The 18,803-nt window shown below is 50.5% G+C and overlaps 1 protein-coding gene across 1 annotated transcript; it reads left to right on the top strand.

Annotated features, from left to right (window-relative positions):
• Positions 1-2,287: 2,287 nt before the first annotated feature.
• MLF2 (myeloid leukemia factor 2) lies at positions 2,288-6,951 on the top strand. Its single transcript, XM_060024204.1, has 9 exons — positions 2,288-2,491; positions 3,069-3,146; positions 3,401-3,527; positions 3,784-3,819; positions 4,457-4,510; positions 4,893-5,021; positions 5,187-5,346; positions 5,952-6,164; positions 6,409-6,951. The coding sequence occupies exons 2-8, from the start codon at positions 3,097-3,099 to the stop codon at positions 6,137-6,139; spliced, it is 744 nt and encodes a 247-aa protein (XP_059880187.1). The 5' UTR covers positions 2,288-2,491; positions 3,069-3,096; the 3' UTR covers positions 6,140-6,164; positions 6,409-6,951.
• The last annotated feature ends 11,852 nt before the right edge of the window (positions 6,952-18,803 follow it).

Here is an 18,803-nt window from a genome sequence, read left to right as displayed (position 1 = left end):
TTGGGTGCGCTGGGTCTTCGATGCTGCACGCGGGTTTCTCTAGTTGTGGCGAGCGGGGTCTACTCTTCCTTGTGGTGAGCGGGCTTCTCATTGCGGTGGCTTCTCCTGTTGCGGAGCACGGGCTCTAGACGTGCGGGCTTCAGTAGCTGTCGCACGTGGGCTCAGTAGTTGTGGCTCACAGGGCTCTAGAGCACAGGCTCAGTAGTTGTGGCACATGGGCTTAGTTGCTCCGCGGCATGTAGGATCTTCTCGGACCAGGGCTCAAACCCGTGTCCCCTGCATTGGCAGGCAGATTCTTAACCACTGTGCCACCAGGGAAGTCCCAAGGATCTCTTTTTAACCTGAGACAAAGCCCAGGTCATAGTTAGATGCTAAACTGTAATTTGTAAATATTCCTAGGAGAGGTAATTGATTTAAAATCATGCAAAGGTAAAAATGACTGATAAACCAGATTTTTTTCTTTAATTTCATTTTCTTGGCCACACCGTGCGGCATGTGGGATCTTAGTTCCCTGACAAGGGATCAAACCCGTGCCCCCTGCAGTGGAAGTGCAAAGTCTTAACCACTGGACCACCAGGGAAGTCCCTGATATCAGATTCTTAAGTCTTGGAAGGAAAAAGAGAAAGAGCTCTAGACACCTAAAGGCAGTAGGTAGAGGATACAAGGTAATGGAAAAAGACCAAAGGAGGAGGCTAGAAGCTAAGCTGCATCTCCTAGGCATCTCTGCGGAAGGCTGGACATGAAATGAGGAGGGAGAGGCTGGAAGGTAAGGCCCACTCTTCCTTAAGGCTGGGCTGCAGAACTCTCCTGGGACAACTCTTGATCACATGTCAAAATGCTTTTGTTTGGGAGCAAGAGGAAAAGGGGCACTTGCATGGCGGCATGTTTAGAGATAAGAGCATCTGGAAGATAAAATATTTTACTAAGTCTCTTCCCCAGAAATATCAATGGAAAATACATTTTCTTATTTTTCTGTCTTTGGCTTTAACTTTGCCAGTCTGCCAGCTTCTAATTTCTCTCTGTTCCCCTCTGTCTCCACTATTGTGTTTTTCCTCTTTAATAATGATCAAGTCCAAAGAAACCTAAGAAGCCCCGCTCCCACCACCTTCTCCTGAGTCACCAGGGACCCCCTTCACTTCCTTCCCCAGGGAAGTGCTGGGGATGGGAACAAGCCTCTCTCACAGGCCCACAGATGTCAGGCCCGCTAACGTGGCTAGCGGCCAGTGTAAAGAACCAGGAGAGCTGGAGTCTGGAGAGGTCCGGTCTAAAGTCCACCCCGGACAGTCCAAATCCCCTGACACCCAGGGGGAGGGGGCCCTTCTCTCCAGTTGGGCCAGATTTTATGCAAGACATTCAGTATGTCAAAGTGTCAGTCTTTGGCCTTCGAGTCGAGTCAGGTCTCCTGGGCCTGTCTGCAACTCTGCCCCTGGGTGAGCTTGGTTAATGGAGCGCTCCACCCCTTTCTTCTCCCAAACGTTAGACCCTTGACCTACCTACCTACTTGTCTCGAGGCAAGAAAAGATCAGTGCGGACTGGGAGCTCCAGAGGATACAGGAGTTAGAGAAGAGAAAGCGGAGATTGGCATTAAACGAAAAGGTTTCAGAACTAGGGCCTCTCCCCAGTGTGACCCTTCAGAGCAGGGTAACTGAGGGGGGGTCCGGGAGCCTCGCCAACGCCAGTTCCCAAGGGGCTGCACTTCTAGCCTGGCCGCAGAGCGCCATCTGGCGGCCGGTCCCCAACCTGGATTCTTTTTGCCCCAGCCCGAGTTCTCGAAGCCAGAGGAAGACCTGGGCAGAACTGTCACCTCCTCTCCTACGTCACTCCGAGGGCCCCGCCCCTGCCTGGAACGCGCCTCCTCTCGAGGGGACTGGCCCTAGCGCCTCCCCCGTAGAACTGCCGCCCTTCCTCCCTCTTGGGATGAAAGCTTCCCGGGTAGAAATCTGCTTATTGCTCCCCCAGGGATCCGCCCCACCTCGTGGGGCCCGTGAGGAGCCTGCCCTCCCCCATGGGAATCTGCCCGCGTCCTCTTCCGTCTTCCTCCCCTCGCGGCGATGGACTCCTCTGCTCCTCCCCCACACCCTTACAGGGAGCCTCCTCCAGTCCACAGGACCCAAATCCAGGTTACTAACGAGGCCTCCCCGCCCCTGGTCCCGGAAGACTCCGCGACTCCCTGCTCCGCGGCCCGGGAGCCAGCCTCGCGCACGCGGGCGCTCGCGCGCGCGCGCCACAAGCCCGCTCGTGGGCGGAGCTCCACAGGCCCAAGGGGGTGGGCTGTCCCATCGTGACGTCACTTCCGCCCGGGCCTGGCCGGGGCTCGGGCTCAGTGGGCCGAGGAGGGGCACAGAGGTGGCGGCTGTGTAAGGAGACTGTTCGGGAGGCCGAGGAGCTCACGCCCGGACCAATCCCGCGTCCCGGGCCGCAAGCCCCGATCCTGCCGCGCACCGAGAGGCGAGACCGGCCGGATGGGCCGCTGAGTCCGGATCGGGGACCGGTGAGGCTCAAGCGGAGCGGGCAGCCGGTCCGGTGTGGGAGCGGCCCGTGGGGCTGCAGGGACCCCGGGAGCCTGGGTTGCGGGGAGGGGAGCGGGTCAAGCCTGCCTCCTGCTCGCCGGGCAGGGAGGCAGGGCCTGGGGGGGTGCCGCCGCCAGGCGCGGAGGGGACGGTGAGGCCCGCCCGGGGGAGGCCTGGCGGCGGCCGAGTGTGAGGAGGGGGCGGGGTGGGGGTTATTAATGCGGGCGGAGGGCCGGCACTTGGGATTCGCCTGCGGAAAGGTGGCGTCGGGGGAAAGGGAGTATGCTTCTGGCCAGGGCTTTGGGAAGAGGATGGCTCTGAGTGGGGGAGGCAGAAAACAGGCTTGGAAAAATTTTCCATGGTCCTCCTTCGGGGAGAGGTTTGAAGAGCTGTGCTTTTCCTAGAGGGTGATGTTGAACACCTGCAGAAGGGTCTCCCTGGAGTTTGGGGGGCCAGTTCCAGTGTTTGGAAAGGGACCATGCTCTGAGAGTCCCTGCCCTGAGCGGGTGTGCGAAAAGCCTGGCCGCCTCCAACATTTGAGCCTCCACATCTTCACAGTGTGGAGCCCCCTGGAGCTAAAATCAGGATGTTCCGCTTCATGAGGGACGTGGAGCCTGAGGACCCCATGTTCCTGATGTGAGTATCCATCCCCTCCCCCTCCTACTCTGGAGCACGCATCCGCTCCACTTTAGGTCTCTGACTAGTTGAGCCAGACATCTGGGCTCGTCGCGGGCACTGATCACAACTTGGTGGCCACTCAGCCCCAGCTCAGACTTCGAGGGGAAATCTGTGCCGCTGGTTCCCTATGGCTCTTTTCTTCGGGGGAGGGGCGGGTGGGAGGTGCTGACTGCTGGCCCTTCTGCCACCCGCACCGTATACTCCCTGCACAGGGACCCCTTTGCCATTCACCGTCAGCACATGAACCGGATGTTGTCGGGCGGCTTTGGATACAGCCCCTTCCTCAGCATCACAGATGGCAGCATGCCAGGGACCAGGCCTGCCAGCCGCAGGATGCAGGTAATGGTGCTGCAACAGACCTGAGACCCGAAAAAAGGTTGGAGCGTGGTCAGTAAAGTGCTTGATTTTTCTTGCACAACGGCCAACTTAGCAAGTAGGATGCCTTCTAGGAGTGGGGAAAGGGGTCTGGAAAAACAGGCTTTGTGATCCCCTTTTGAGAGGAGGATGGAAAAGCAACAGAGGCCATGGGCTTGGTTTGGGATGGTAATGAGATAGGATGTGGTCCCTAATTTCTGTTCCTTACGTCTTCCTGTAGGCTGGGGCTGTCTCCCCCTTCGGGATGCTGGGAATGGTAAGTCCTCATCTCCTTGCGTCCTTCCATCTCAGACATGCTCTATACCCTTAGATATTATTTCCAAATGTGCCTCTTTGGATAGCCTTATGGGTAACCCTAGAATCCTCGTGTAGTGTTCACAGAGCTCTGGGCCTGCTGTGTGCTGAGTCCTGTGAGTTCACGATGCTAACTTACTGGCTCCTGTATTTCTAGGAGCGGTACCCATCAGGAAGATATCATTGCCTGATATAATTGTTCTTTTGAGGAAGGAGGTGCTGTTGAAAGGCCAACTAGAGATGGCTTGTAGAAGATTTTTCTACAGTTTCAGAACCAACCCCTTATAGGTTAGAATCCAGTGACATTGGCTTGCTTCCTAAAGGTAGGAGGAAATAGGGCAGCCAGGAGAAGGAACATGGGATCAGAGCAGCCACAGAGACTGAGGAGGAGGAGGAGGGCAGCGGCATACAGGAGGAGAAGCGTGGAGAGAAGCACGCCTGTTCTGGACCTGTTCACGAGGAATGAGGAAGAGCAGTTGCTAGATGTGAAGGAAAGGGAGAGAGGGAACGTGTAGCTATGTAGCCCGTGGGAGCCTGAGCGCGCCCACCTCTGATCGTGGCCCTGCTTTCTGACTCTGTTTTCCGTCTCTTTGCTCCAGTCGGGCGGCTTCATGGACATGTTTGGGATGATGAACGACATGATTGGGAACATGGTGAGACCCTTGCCCTATCCCATCCCCTTCCCTGGCCCTGTTCCCAGTGATGGCTGGCAACACCTTGAGTCCCCAGAGGCGGGAGTGGGGAAGGGCATACTTGTGGAGTGTGCAAGCTGGATAAGGCCACTGGACCCGGAGAGTGCGGGTTCCTGAGTGGGAAGCAGCAGTGTACCTTATGAAGTGTGCACTTAAGGCTCCATCGCTTCAGGTCCTTCTGGCGTGTTGTTGGACTCAGAGGAATTTGGGGGGTAATGATGCGTCCTGATGTTTTCACATTTTGTGAGAAAGATATGGGCAGGCACAGGTGGCCGAAGGGAGGGATCCCTTCCCCGGAGGCGAACCCTCCCCACACAGCCCTGCTGTTCCCTTCCGTCCTCAGGAGCACATGACAGCTGGAGGTAACTGCCAGACCTTTTCATCCTCCACTGTCATCTCCTACTCCAATACGGGCGCCGGCGCACCCAAGGTCTACCAAGAGACGGCAGAGATGCGCTCGGCCCCAGGCGGGGTGAGTTGGAGGGCTCCTCCTGTCCCAGAGGAGGCACGATCGGATGGCCCCCACAGAAATCCTGGCTGCTTTTTTCAGGATTGGGTCCCGGGCGGCCTTTCTGGGCTGGTGTAGCCGGGCTTTGGAAGGAGCCGCTGAGTGTGCCATGCTCTGCCTCCCCCCCAGATCCGGGAGACTCGGAGGACTGTACGGGACTCGGACAGTGGGCTGGAGCAGATGTCCATTGGGCATCACATCCGAGACAGGGCTCACATCCTGCAGCGCTCCCGAAACCACCGCACGGGGGACCAGGAGGAGCGGCAGGACTATATCAACCTGGATGAGAGTGAGCCTTCCTTCCCGCCGCGCGGCCGGCCCGCTTCCCGGCCGCCGGCAGCCCCTGCCCCGGTCCCGTGAGCCGGGAGATAGCAGCTGTCTCTTCCTGCCTCCGTAGCTATTTCTTGGGCAAGGTTATGGATGAGCCCCATGTTCTTAACTTCCTCGGAGCTTTTTTGTCAGCTTAGGGCTAAGTCAGTGCCGGCAGCGTCCTCACCGCGCAAGGCAAACTTTGTCACCTGAGTCAGATACTGATAGTAATCTACCCGTCTCCATCTGGATCCGTTGTTTTAGTTCTTCTTACTTATTTCTTAGAAGTCGACAAATATTTATTAAATACTTACAGTGTGTGCGTGGGACTGCACTAAGTAACTAATTATCCCATTCCTGACTGCCTCCATGCTGCCAGGAGCCCTGATTGCCTCCATTGCGTCCATGCTTCCAGGAGCCATGTTGAATCCAAAATTGCTAAATAAGTCGCTTCCCTTCCCCAGCACGTCCCCCCACACAGACTTTCAGCCTTCGCCCTGGGTTTTGGTCGTGAGCCACCCCGGGTCTGCCCCGGGAAGCCAGGTGGTACACAGGTGTCGTGTGTGGTCTCCGTGTCCTCCCCAGGTGAGGCCGCCGCCTTTGATGATGAGTGGCGGAGGGAGACTTCCCGATACCGGCAGCAGCGCCCCCTGGAATTTCGGAGGCACGAGGCTTCAGGCGGTGGGGGGCGGAGGGCTGAGGGGCCTCCCCGCCTGGCCATCCAGGGACCCGAGGACTCCCCGTCTCGACAGTCCCGCCGCTATGACTGGTGAGGGCCCCGGGCCCTCGGCCTCTCGTGTAAGTACCTGGGGGGGCTGAGGCCTCAGGCACGGGTGGGGGTGGGGAGCGTGTGGTACCCGGCCCTCAGCCTTGAGGCAGAAGCAGCCCACGTGTCCAGCAAACACCGCCTTTGACAGTCAAAGTTTTAGTTGGTACGGAAGGACAGAAGAGTGTCCTCACCGGAATAAGGGATGAGTCACCACCCCTGGCTTTTATATTTTGTCTTCCTTTTGACTTGTGCTCATCTCTTTTCCCCCTCCAGGTACGGGCTGAGAGGCTGAGAAATCATCCCCTGAAATAACTTATCCTCTTCCACTCCCACTCCCAATTTAATATTAAATTAACAGGCCCGCTGGCCCCCACCTCTCCCTGGGGGTCTCAGCGAGAACCTTTCACTCCCCCTTTACCTACGTTTTCCTTCTTTAATCTCCTTACCATGATGGCTCCACTTCTTCTGTATCCACTAACTTGATTTTTCACTTTGCTGCCCCATCTCTGAAACTCCTTCCCTTCCCCACTCTACCCCTGCCATGCATCGAAGGGGCTTTTGGGGTGGGCTCTGGGTTTAGGGGCCTCAGTGACCCTGGATCTTTGCCCACCTCCTCCCCAGATTCCCCGCTGCAGGGGCCATAGCCCTGGTCCAGGGCTGTGTGTGGTGGGAAGAACCGGTTCCCAACCCAGTCTCCCTTCCCAGCCACTACGCAACATAAAAATCTGCCCCACGTCCTTCTCTGCCTTTATTTTTTGATTTGTGCAGCTTGTAACTAGGTGTTTATGGAATAAAGGAGAATGGAGAAAAGACCAAGTAGGATTCTGGCATTACTTTTTTTTCTTTTAACTTATTTTACTGAGATGCCGTTGATCTACAGTGCTGTGTCTGGCTTCACTTTTGCTCTTTTCCCTGTTCAATTTCAACCCTCCTGTCTCCTTCTGGTCACCTTACCTTCCCTCTATCTCTGTGCGTGGCCTCCTTAACTCAAGTTCAAGCCCAGCACCTCAGTGGTACCGCAGTGGGGCTGTCAGAGCTCTGGTGGGCGAGAAGCCGCAGCGGATGCGGCCAGGCTGGGCCGGGGGCGAGACCAGCGGCGGCTGTCCTGCCAGCTCCCTCGCTTTCACTGTACCTTCGCTCATCGGGGGGATCACGGGGCATACCTGTAGGCACCTGAGGAGCTTTCTGCCCCTTGTCCTTGGGCTTCTTTCTGGCCTGCACTGTGGGCGGGAACACTTGGGGTGCAGAGCAGGAAGAAGCCCAGACAACCCCACGCGGGTCTTCAGAGGGGAGGAGCTCGGGTCAGCAGCATTCTTCAAACCCTGCAGCCCTAGTTGTTGAGAACTTGAGCCCGGGGAAGGAGACCAGGGAAGAAAACTAGCCTGGAACCTGAGCAGCATTGGACGGGCACAAGGCACTCAAATTTCTCAAGACGCTCCTCCCTGCTCGACCCGGCTCAGCAAACGGGTCGCTCTGTTCCTCCTGGGGACTCTTCAGTGGTGGCAAGTGCTTGTGAGAGTCCGAGGGCGGTTTCTGCTCTATAAACATCTTCTGTCCTTGTCAGTGGGTAAACCAAAGGCAAAAACAGCCCGCTCGAGGCCCCAGGTCCTCTCAGGGAAGGGGATTTTCCCCACGTCCTTGATGGACAAACAGGTTCCAGAGGATTTGTCCATCCTGATGACGTAGAAGGCATAAGGAGCAGACTATAGAAATCAGAAAGTGTCTGAGTATCTACAGAGTTTATTTCTGGGGCATTTGAAAAAACTCACAGCCAAAGAGTTTCCGAGGGATAGATATTAACAGTCTTTGTAAACTATGACATCACACAGATGTTTATTTTTGAATTTTATATATATGTATATACACACGTATATGTCAATGTGTGTATCCATCTATTTATTTGTGTTTATATATTTATGTTGTTGTTGTTATATGCCTTACCATTTTGACTTCTGTATAAGGTCAGAAGTCTGGCTCCATGGCGCAGCCGGGGGGGTAAGCATCAATCCATAGCAGCTCTGAATATTAAAGATGGTTATATGTTATGTTGATCAAGTCAGAAGCTACTTTTCTGAAAAAGGGACTGTTTGATTTGCCTTTAGACCAAATTGAAGAATTCATGTATTAGAGCAGCTCTAACTCATGTTATGCTGCAATGAATTAAAGATAAATTTAAATTTTAAAAAAACAAAAGAGGATTTTTCTAGTCTCTCAACAAGCAGAGACAAAGGTGAGCTTGGCCAGCAGGCACCGACGTCCTATCCAGGGCAGGTACTGAGTCAGTAAACAGGCCACTAACGATGCTCCACCAGGGTCAACGGAACCAACCCAGTGGCTAAGAGAATCCGGGAATCCCAGAAGTCAAACAGGCAGCGGGAATTCCTCTCCGCCTGGGTCCTGAACTGTGGATGATGGAGCTCAAAGCGCCCACAGCCCTCAGCTTCCGGTGTAACCTGTGCTCTGTCCAGATTGCACATGGCTTCTCCCTCTGGGTGTGGGAGGAGCTGTCGTCAGTCCCTTGACAGGCGGCTCAGCTCTGCCACCAGCCCAGTCATTTGTCCTTGGGCAGGTCCCTCCCATCCCTGGACCTCAGCTGTGGGGTCCCTTCTCACGACAGCTCAAGCCCAACCTCTCAACCTGGATTCCATTCCCAGTGCCCATGCTCCTGGGCACAGTTCGGAGTAGGGGCTGGAGCAGGACAGGGGCTGCCCTGGTTTCCATCCAGGTGAGTCATCCAGTGCTTCACAGGCTTTCATTTGGGTCCTGGCTTCAGACACAGAAACCAACCAGTTTTCACTCCTGATCCCTGCTCTTGGGCGAGGACCACCCTGCTGCCCAGCACGTATTCGTAGGGCCCGTGACAGCATTTTTCAGCAAGGGCACGTGGTGGGGCATTGGGTGTTAGCAAAGTTGAGTGAGACGCTCTAGAACCAGCCCCCTGGCCCTTTCCTGACCTGTCTACCATGTGGGGTGAGAGCCGGGGAGCAGACACAGGAAAGGACTCTCAGGAAGAATGCTGACACTTTACTTCCAGGTCTGCGTCCGGAATGGCCCCGCCTCATTCACAATGCCCATCCACAACCCCCTCCCGCTCAGTCCTCTGCCTGACAGGTGTCCAGGGCACATGGCCACACTTGGGCTATTTCCCCCACCCCAGAAAATTACAGGTTGGGAGAGGCTGATACTTGGTGGGAGGCTGTGAATTAAAGGAGTGAAATTACAACTACAGACTGGTACAAGCAAGCCCGGGCCACGCTGCTTACCTCTGACCCTGACGAAGAGTCTTAATCTCTCAACGTCGGTTTCCTGCTTTGTAAAATGTGCCTTTTTCTAGGCTCTGGTGGCAGTGGGAACATGGATTCATACCTCAGAATTATGAGAATTAGGTGAGTTAGTACAGAGGAAGCATTTGACACAGTGCACAGGATGGATGTCTGATTTCGCCCCCATTACCCTGCCCCTGTCCTGCACCTTCAGTGCTCTAGGGTGGCCCTCATGCCCGGTTCCATCCTCAGGACCCCTGAGATACCTTCAGACACAGCCTCGAAATGGTCTTACTGGCTTTGCATCAGCCTCCGTTCTCCCAGCTACTGACTATTATCTTTCACCCTTTCATGCTTCACAGACCAACATGTAGAAATGTTTGGGGCTGTGCTGACCCAGTCCTGCTTGCAGTTTGGGAGTTTTCCCCTCCTAGGGTAACAGGGCCTCAAGTCCTAGTCACACCCTTTACCCAATTCCCCCTTCCTCTGCTCAGTGCCCAAGTCCTATAACCAGGTTACCCAGAGAACCAGGAGCTGATCCACAAGAAGAACCCAGGGTCTGGTCTCCCAGCCCCCATATTTCAAGTCCATTTAACTCTACAGACCTGTCCTGCCTCGATGCCCTGAGTTTTAGGAATGGGTCATTCCCACACTGAGGGAGAAGCAAGGGTCAAGGATTCCTTCTCCCAGGCCACTGCAGTGGGTCGGGGTAAGGAAAAGTTACCCTTAACCTCTCTCCCTCTTAGACATCAGTGGGTTTTTCAGACAGGAGAAGCGGGAGCCAGATGTGGCGGCACAAGGAGGGAGAGATGAAGACGGATAGGCACGGGAGGCACCAAGAGGTAAGAGACGAGCACGGAGATGGGGCACAGGGAGAGACCTGGTGTAGCTGCTCCCCAAAGGAGCCTCCCAACTAGCCTCTATCCCCAGGGAGAGCCTGCGGGGGGGCAGGGAGCTGGTGTGGCTTAAGGGAAGGGTACCTGAGGGGCCAGGGGTGCAGAAGCTGGCAGAGCTGTGGTAAGAAGGTGGGCCTGAAGCCCCTCTCTGCAGAGAGTGCTGACGGGCTCTGAGCCCCCCCAGCCTCAGTGTCTGGCCTTAAACAGTATCTCCAGGGAGACAGGGAGAAGCAGGGAGTCCTTCCCCTTCTGGGCTCCGCCCCGCTCCCCACACACACACCCCGCCCCGCTCTGGACCATCCGTGAGAGGAGCTGGGTCAGCAGTCAGGGTCGCTTGAGCTTTTTGTCTGCCTTTTGTGACTCTTCTTCCCTGAAGGCTTATCTTGAAGATGGGAATAGGGTGCTGCCCTGGTTTCTCCCAGCATCCATCCCACCCTCTTCATCTTCTCTGTCACCTGCCACCTGGATGACTTGCAGGTTCTGAACAATTATCCCCAAGATGTTAGTGTCCTCCAGCCGGGAGACCAACTAAGTGTCTGAAGGTGTGCAGCCAGGACATTTGGACACATGAAGCTGGAAGATGGGAGAGAAGCGCGCATGAGAAAGGGCCGCAGAGGTGGGATTGAGTCTCTAAAAGAAGGAGCAGAAATACCCTGGGAAAGGTCAAGGTGACACTGATGTGGGAAATGGTCTGATGAAAGTAAACAAAGCTAGATTCTTAGAAAACCACTGGTGAGGGACTTCCCTGGCGGTCCAGTGGTTAAGACCGTGCTTCCACACGGGGGGCACAGGTTCGATCCCTGGTCAGGGAACTAAGATCCCGCATGCCCCACAGTACGCCATCCGCCCCCACCACTGGTGAACTTAGTTAAAGATATCCTAGATTTGGGGTGGGGGGGATTCCCAATTCACAGGGAATGTGGCACAGAAGCTGATTCTCAATACAGATAGAACTTAATTCAAGCAAACCCAGTATATGATATAAATAGCAATGTTAGAGTTGAAATAGACCTCTGAGATCGCCTTCTCTGGACGTTCCCAAAGTGGCAGCAGATCAGAATTACCAGCCCAGACCCACTAAAGCAGAATCTCGAGGCTGGAGAGAATTCCAGTGCAGCTTAGCAACGATTACAGATACCATCCAAACCTGCTCCCATTTTATTGCTAAGTGACAGGTGACTTGTTGAACACCATACAGCTACCTAGCAGCACTCAAGAGCCAGGACTCCAAGTCCAGACTGACACAAATGATACTAATATGCGGTACAGCGTGATTCACCATGGGGGCCCTTTAGATAGAAAGTTCCTGGAGGATTTTTCTTTTTTTTTTTTTTTTGGCCTCGTGGCCTGCAGGATCTTAGTTCCCTGACCAGGGATCCAACCTGTGCGCCCTGCATTGGAAGTGCGGAGTCTTATCCACTGGACCTCCAGGGAAGTCCCCCCACTTGATGATCTTTTTAAATTTCAAATTTATATTAACATTTACCCAAGTAATAGCATAGTGTTTAAAACGATGGATGCCGGTAGCCCAGCATGTCCGTTTTTTTCAATATTTTTTTTAACATACAATAAAATTTCCGTGTGTGTGTTCTTTGAGTTTGAACACGTGCAGATGTGTGTAAGCACCACCACAATCAGGACCACAACGGTCCCATCACCCCCAAACCCCCTCCTGCTGCTCCTTTGCGGCCACCCCTCCCTCCAGTCCTAACCCTTGGCAACCGCTGATTTGTCCACCATTGCTATAGCGGTGCCACTTCCAGAATGTCACATGATGAAATCATATACAGGCATACCTTGCTTTATTGTGCTTCGCTTTATTGTACTTCACAGATACTGCGTTTTTTACAAATTGGACATTTGTGGAAACCCAGCCTCGAGCAAGGCTGTCGGTACCACTTTTCCAACAGAATTTGCTCATTTCCTGTCTCTGTGTCACATTTTGGTAATTTTGGCAATATTTCAAACTTCCTCATTGTTATTATATTTGTGATGGTGATCAGTGATCTTTGATGTTACTATTGCAAAAATATTATGAGTTGCTGAAGGCTCAGATAATGGTTAGCATTTTTTAGCAATGAAGTATTTTTTTCTTAAGATTTGTTTTATTTATTTATGGCTGTGCTGGGTCTTCGTTGCTGCGTGCAGGCTTTTCTCTAGTTGCGGCGAGCAGAGGCTACTCTTCGTTGCAGAGCACGGGCTCTAGGCGTGCGGGCTTCAGTAGTTGCAGCACGCGGCCTCAGTAGTTGCAGCTCGCGGGCTCTAGAGTGCGGGCTCAGTACTTGTGATGCATGGGCTTAGTTGCTCCGAAGCACGTGGGATCTTCCCGGAGCAGGAATCGAAACCCCTGTCCCCTGCATCGGCAGGCAGATTCTTAACCCCTGGACCACCAGGGTAGTCCCCAGCAATGAAGTATTTTTCAATTAAGGTATGTACATTTTTTTAGACATAATGCCAGTGCACATATAATAGACTAGAGTATAAACATTACTTTTGTATGCACTGGGAAAACCAAAACATTCATGTGACTTGCTCTGGAACCAAACCAGCAATAAAGGTATTGCCTGTGGTACGTAACCTTTTGAGAGTGGCTCTTACACTCAGCATAATGCCTTCTAGATGCACTCACGTTGTCGTGTGTGTTAATAGCTCCCTCCTTTCTATTGATGAGTACTATTTTACTGTGTGTTTATAGTTTACCCATTCATCTGTCAAAGAACTTTCCAGTTGTTTCCAGTTTTTGGCAATTACGAACAGGAGTGCCATAAACAATCATGTACACGTGTGTGAACATGTTTTAATTTCTTTAGGAGTGAAATGGCTTGGGATTGCTAGGTCACATGGGTAAGTACATATTTAACTTTGTGAGAAAATGCCAAACGGTTTCCCAGAGTGGCTGCATCATTTTGCGTTCCCACCAGCAATGTAAGAGAGTTCCAGTTGCTTTATATCCTTGCGAGCATTTGGTATTGTCAGTTTTTATATTAGGGGTGTGGGTATTCTTTTATTCACAGTGAGATATTTATAGACATCTCACCATTGGTTTTAATTTGTACTTCCCTGATGATTAATGATGTTGAACATCCTTTCATGTGCTTATTTGTCATCATTATAGCCTCTTTGATGAAGTGTCTAAGTCCTTCAGTCATTTTTTTCAAAATTGGGTTATTTTCTTATGGTTGAGTTTTAAGGGTTCTTTGTATATTCCAGTTAGAAGTCTTCTGTTAGATAGGGATATGCAACTATTTTCTCCCATTCTGTAGTTTATCTTTTCCTCCTCTTGGTGTGGTCTTTTTCAAAGCAAAAGTTCTGAATTTTTTTTTTTTTTTATTTTGCGGTACGCCGGCCTCTCACGGTTGCGGCCTCTCCCGTTGCGGAGCACAGGCTCCGGACGCGCAGGCTCAGCGGCCATGGCTCACGGGCCCAGCCGCTCCGCGGCATGTGGGATCTTCCCGGACCGGGGCACGAACCCGTGTCCCCTGCATCGGCAGGCGGACTCTCAACCACTGCGCCACCAGGGAAGCCAAAAGTTCTGAATTTTGATGAGGTCCAACTTACCACCTTTTTCTCTTACGAATCATATTTTTGGTGTCATATCTAAGAACGCGTTGCCTAACTCCTGGTAACTAAGATTTTCTTCTGAGAGTCTTATAGTTGTACATTTATGTTCACATCTCTCTTCTTGGTTGTGTTCTGGTAGCTTGTAACTTTGAGATTTGGTCCATTTCATCTAAGTTGTTGAATTTGTGTGTAGAATTATTCGTAGTATTCCCTTACTAACATTTTAATGTCTGTGGGGTGTGCAGTGATATCTCCTTTTATTCCTGATATTGGTTATTTGTATCTTCTCTCTTTTCTTTCTTTCTCTCTTTCTTTCTTTTCTTTTTGGTCACTATGGCTAGAGGTTTATCAATTTTATTGATCATTTCAAAGAATCAATTTTTTGTTTCATTGATTTTTAAAAAAATATTTATTTGGCTACATCAGGTCTTAGTTGGTGCGTGAGGGCTCTTTGTTGCAGCGTGTGGGCTTCTCTGTAGTTGTGGCATGTGGGCTCAGTAGTTGCGGTGTGTAGGCTTAGTTGCCCTGCAGCATGTGGGATCTTAGTTTCCCGACCAGGGATCAAACCCGCGTCTCCTGCATTGAAAGGTGGATTCTTAAACACTGGACCACCAGGGAAGTCCCAATTTTTTTCTTTTTTGGTTTTCATATTCATTATATTCTACTCTTGTGTTTTCGTTCTACTTGCTTTCTGCTTAGTTTTGCTCTTCTTTATGTACCTTCTCAAGGTAGAAGTGCAGATTGTTGACTTCAGACCTTCTTTACTAATACAAGAATTTGATACTATAATTTGTCCTATAATCACTGCTTTAGGTGCATCTCATATTTTGATATTTTCCTTTTTGTTAAGTTCACAATATTTTCTAATTTCTCTTGAGACCACATCTTTGATCTCTGGGTTTAGAAGTGTGTTGTTTAGTTTCCAAGTGTTTGGCAATTTTCCTGTTATCCTTCTGTTATTGATATCTAGTTTTAATTACATTATGGTCAGAAAATATACTTTGTATGACCTTAAGTCTTTTAAATTTGCCGAGGTTTGTTTTATGACCCAGGATATAGTCTATCTTGGTATAATAAATGTTCCAAGTGCACTTGGGGGAAAAAAGGGTTTTCTGTTGTGTTGGGGGAGTGTTCTATAAATTTCAGTTAGTTCCTATTGGTTGATGGCATCATTCAGTTCTATATACTTCTAATATATTCACTGATTTTCTGTTTACTTGTTCTGTTGATTACTGGGAGAGCAGTTTTGACATTTCTCTTTTACTATAATTGTGGATTTGTTCATTTTCTCCTTAATATCTATCAGTTTTTGCTTCATGTATTTTGAAGCTCTGTAGTTAGATGCAGAGACATTTAGAATTATGTCTTCTTGGAAAACCAAAGTTTTTATCATTGTTCTTCAATGTTCTTCTTTATCCCTGGTAATTTTCTTTGCTCTGAAGTTAATTTGTCTGATATTACTACAGCCACTTCAAGTTTCTTTTGATTAGTATTTGCATTGTACATCTTTTCCCATCCTTTTACTTTTAATCCATCCATGTCATACTTAAAAATGGCTTTTTTGACGGCAACATATAGTTGTATCTTGGTTTTTTTAATCCATTTTGATAATTTCTGTCTTTTAATTGGTGTAGTTAGGCTACTTATATTTAATATAATTATTATATTTGGATTTATTTCTGTCAACTTATATGTATCTGTTTCGTCCTCTATTTTTATTTTTTTTAAGAGTTAATTTTTTTTTCTTTTGCTGTACGTGGGCCACTCACTGTTGCGGCCTCTCCCGTTGCAGAGCACAGGCTCCGAACGCTCAACCGGGGCACAAACCCGTCCCCTGCATCGGCAGGCGGAGTCTCAACCACTGAGCCACCAGGGAAGTCCAAGATTTAATTATTTATTTACTTTTGGCTGCATTGGGTCTTTGTTGCTGCACACAGGCTTTCTCTAATTGTGGCGAGTGGCGGCTACTCTTTGTTGCGGGGCGAGGGCTTCTCCTTGCGGTGGCTTCTCTTGTTGCAGAGCACGGGCTCTAGGCGCTCGGGCTTCAGTAGTTGTGGCTCACGGGCTCTAGAGCGCAGGCCCTGTAGTTGTGGCACACGGGCTTAGTTGCTCCATGGCATGTGGGATCATCCCGGACCAGGGCTCAAACCCCTGTCCCCTGCATTGGCAGGCGGATTCTTTTTTTTTTTTTTGCGGTACACGGGCCTCTCACTGTTGTGGCCTCTCCCGTTGCGGAGCACAGGCTCCAGACGCGCAGGCTCAGCGGCCATGGCTCACGGGCCCAGCCACTCCGTGGTATGTGGGATCTTCCCGGACCGGGGCACGAACCCGTGTCCCCTGCATCGGCAGGCGGACTCTCAACCACTGCGCCACCAGGGCAGCCCCTGGTCCTCTGTTTATAATTCCACTATGTCTACATTCCAGCCTTCTTTTGGTTTACTTGGATACTATTTAGTATTCCACTTTATCTAGTGATTTTTTCACTAATTTTTAAGTGGTTGCTCTAGGGCAGGATTGGCAAGCTTTTTCTGTAAAGGGCCAGATAGTAAATATGTTTGGGCTTTGCAGGCCACACAATATCTGTTACAACACACAATTCTGACACCATAGTGTGGAAGCAGCCACAGATGATATGTAAATGAATGAAGTGTAAGTATGTTCCAATAAAACTTTATTTACAAAAACAGGTAGTGGGCTGGATTTGGCCTGTGGACTATGGTGTACTAACCCCTGCTCTAGGGATTATAAAATGCATATGTTCACAGTTCACTGAGAACGTGTATCTCACCAATTCCTTTTAAGTGTAGAAACTTGACCATCACCCAGGTCCCTTTGCTTTCATTCCTTTGTGTTGTAGCTGTCACATGTGTTACACCTAAGAGACTGAAAACCCCATTCAGTTAAGCTGTTTAGGTGAGATTCATGCTCACTCTGCAGGTGAGCCCAGGAGTTCCCACAGAGCTCAGTGGGGCTGTTCTCTTGGTTTCCCTCCTTTCTGCAATATCCTGACACTCTCTGGTTCTCTGGGGCTTCCCTTCCCAATCTTCTGGCCCAAAGTTGGGCCAGAAACTAAAGTTTCTCTACTCTCCTGGGCATTTCTCACTGTGTGTCTGGGCCAAGCATCAAGAGAACAGAGAAAGAAAAAAGCAGAGGGGATTTGCCTCACACTTTTGGGACCAGAGCTCCTGTGGTCAGAGAGAAGGGTTCTCCTCCCTAGAGTTAAGTGCCTGCCAGGCCACTGTTGCTGTCATTGTGCCGCCGCCACCACGGTATTCCCTGGGGCTGGAGGTGGGAGAAGGGAAGAAGAAAAACGGGATTTCCCCACTCACTGACCCTTAGGAGTCCCTTTCTGCTCCCTAGATGTGCAATAGAAGACTCCAAAGGGAGCTCTTTCAGTTCACACCTCATGTACACTTCTCGGTTTGGGGCTGTCTTTGAGTCTAATCTGGGCAACACTGGAGGGGGGGAGGGAATGGTAAACTCACCACCGGTTTAGCAGAACTTTGAATTCGCGTGGCTTGCAGGACCCCAGTTCCCCGACCGGGGATTGAACCCGGGCCCTCGGCAGTGAAAGCATGAAGTCCCAACCACTGGACTGCCAGGGAATTCCCTACTTTGTTTACTATTTACCATAGATCTCGGATAACTGCTCCATGCATTCTGTCCAGTAGCGTGAGAGAGACAGGGTGGTGTGTGCCTACTCCACTTACGATCTGTGTGACCCTAGGCAGGTTACATAACCTCTCTGTACCACTTCTGTTATCTTTAGAAGGGGATAATGGTGATATTAATCTCAGAATGTTGTTGTGTGTATTAAATGAGTTTATATACATAAAGCACTCAGAACAGTGCTTGATCACAGTAAGCACTTAATAAATATTATTTATTAGTAATAAATAATATTATTTATTATTAGAAATTATCATAGAAATATTGGAAAATAGAGACAGGCAAAAAGACAAAAATCACCCAAAATCCCAATGCCCAGAAGTATAATATATGCATTATGGTTTGTATTATTTCAGATTTTTCAGTCAAGATATATTTACCAATTGATTGGACAGATGAACAATACGTAAAAGTATAGGACGGGATTCCCCACGCATGCCCCACGTTACACATTTCATATTAGGGGAGCTGCAGTAGTCCACAGGATGAAACCTTTCTGCTCCTAGGCCTTCATCCCACTTTTCGTCCCACTCAGATTGCTCATCCTCCCTCCCCTTTATCAGGTTAACTGCTACTTGGGTTTCTAATTTCAATTTAAAGGTCACATCCTGGGAGGAGGCTTTCCTGACCCCAGGCAAGTAGATCCCCTGGTAAGCGCTTTCATGTCACCCTATACGTCTTAGTACTTATCACACTTCTTTTAATTATATAACAATATACTTAAGAACCTCAGAGACAGGACAAGTCCTCTCTCACGCCCTGTACTCAAAGTTTCACCTTTGCTCATCATTCTTTTCCCGATGGTGACCCAGGGCCTCCTCACCCGTCCTCCAAGGCCCTGCAGTAGAAGCCTTTTCAGCTGATCTAAGGTGGCACTAATCTGGGCAAGTCTGCTTATATAAATGGGACATCACAGCTCAGAGCTGAGTCAATGAGGGTAGTGAAGTCCCATTTCCAGTCCAATCCCAGAGATTCTAATTCAGTAGGAACTGGGGTCCAGGAATATGCATTTTCAAAAGCTCCCCTGATAATTCTGATGCCGGTGGACCAAAGAAACACTGCCTGAGGTAGGAAACTTCTGACATGCCTTCCAGTGATCCCTGCCTTCTGATAGTCACTAGGCTGAACCTGGTGACTAGTAAAATTGATGGGATGTTTCTTCCGTGATTAGGTTACAAAAGACTGATTTCACCTTGCTGATATCTTCTCTCTGGCTCTTGCTCTGATGAATGGGGCTGCCTCTGACATACAGTCAGCCAGGGAATGAAGTCCTTAGTCT

Source organism: Delphinus delphis, chromosome 11 (assembly GCF_949987515.2).
Source record: "Delphinus delphis chromosome 11, mDelDel1.2, whole genome shotgun sequence".
NCBI classification, from domain to species: domain Eukaryota; kingdom Metazoa; phylum Chordata; class Mammalia; order Artiodactyla; family Delphinidae; genus Delphinus; species Delphinus delphis.
The sequence above is the reverse complement of the archived record's forward strand: the minus strand, read 5'-3'. Positions and strand labels throughout refer to the sequence as shown.

Excerpts from the sequence above, each read along its gene's own strand:
- MLF2 (XM_060024204.1), top strand. The coding sequence starts at position 3,097 with ATGTTCCGCTTCATGAGGGACGTGGAGCCTGAGGACCCCATGTTCCTG. Across the intron at positions 3,820-4,456 it reads CCTTCGGGATGCTGGGAATG|TCGGGCGGCTTCATGGACAT; the intron begins GTAAGTCCTCAT and ends TCTTTGCTCCAG. Across the intron at positions 5,022-5,186 it reads TGCGCTCGGCCCCAGGCGGG|ATCCGGGAGACTCGGAGGAC; the intron begins GTGAGTTGGAGG and ends CCTCCCCCCCAG.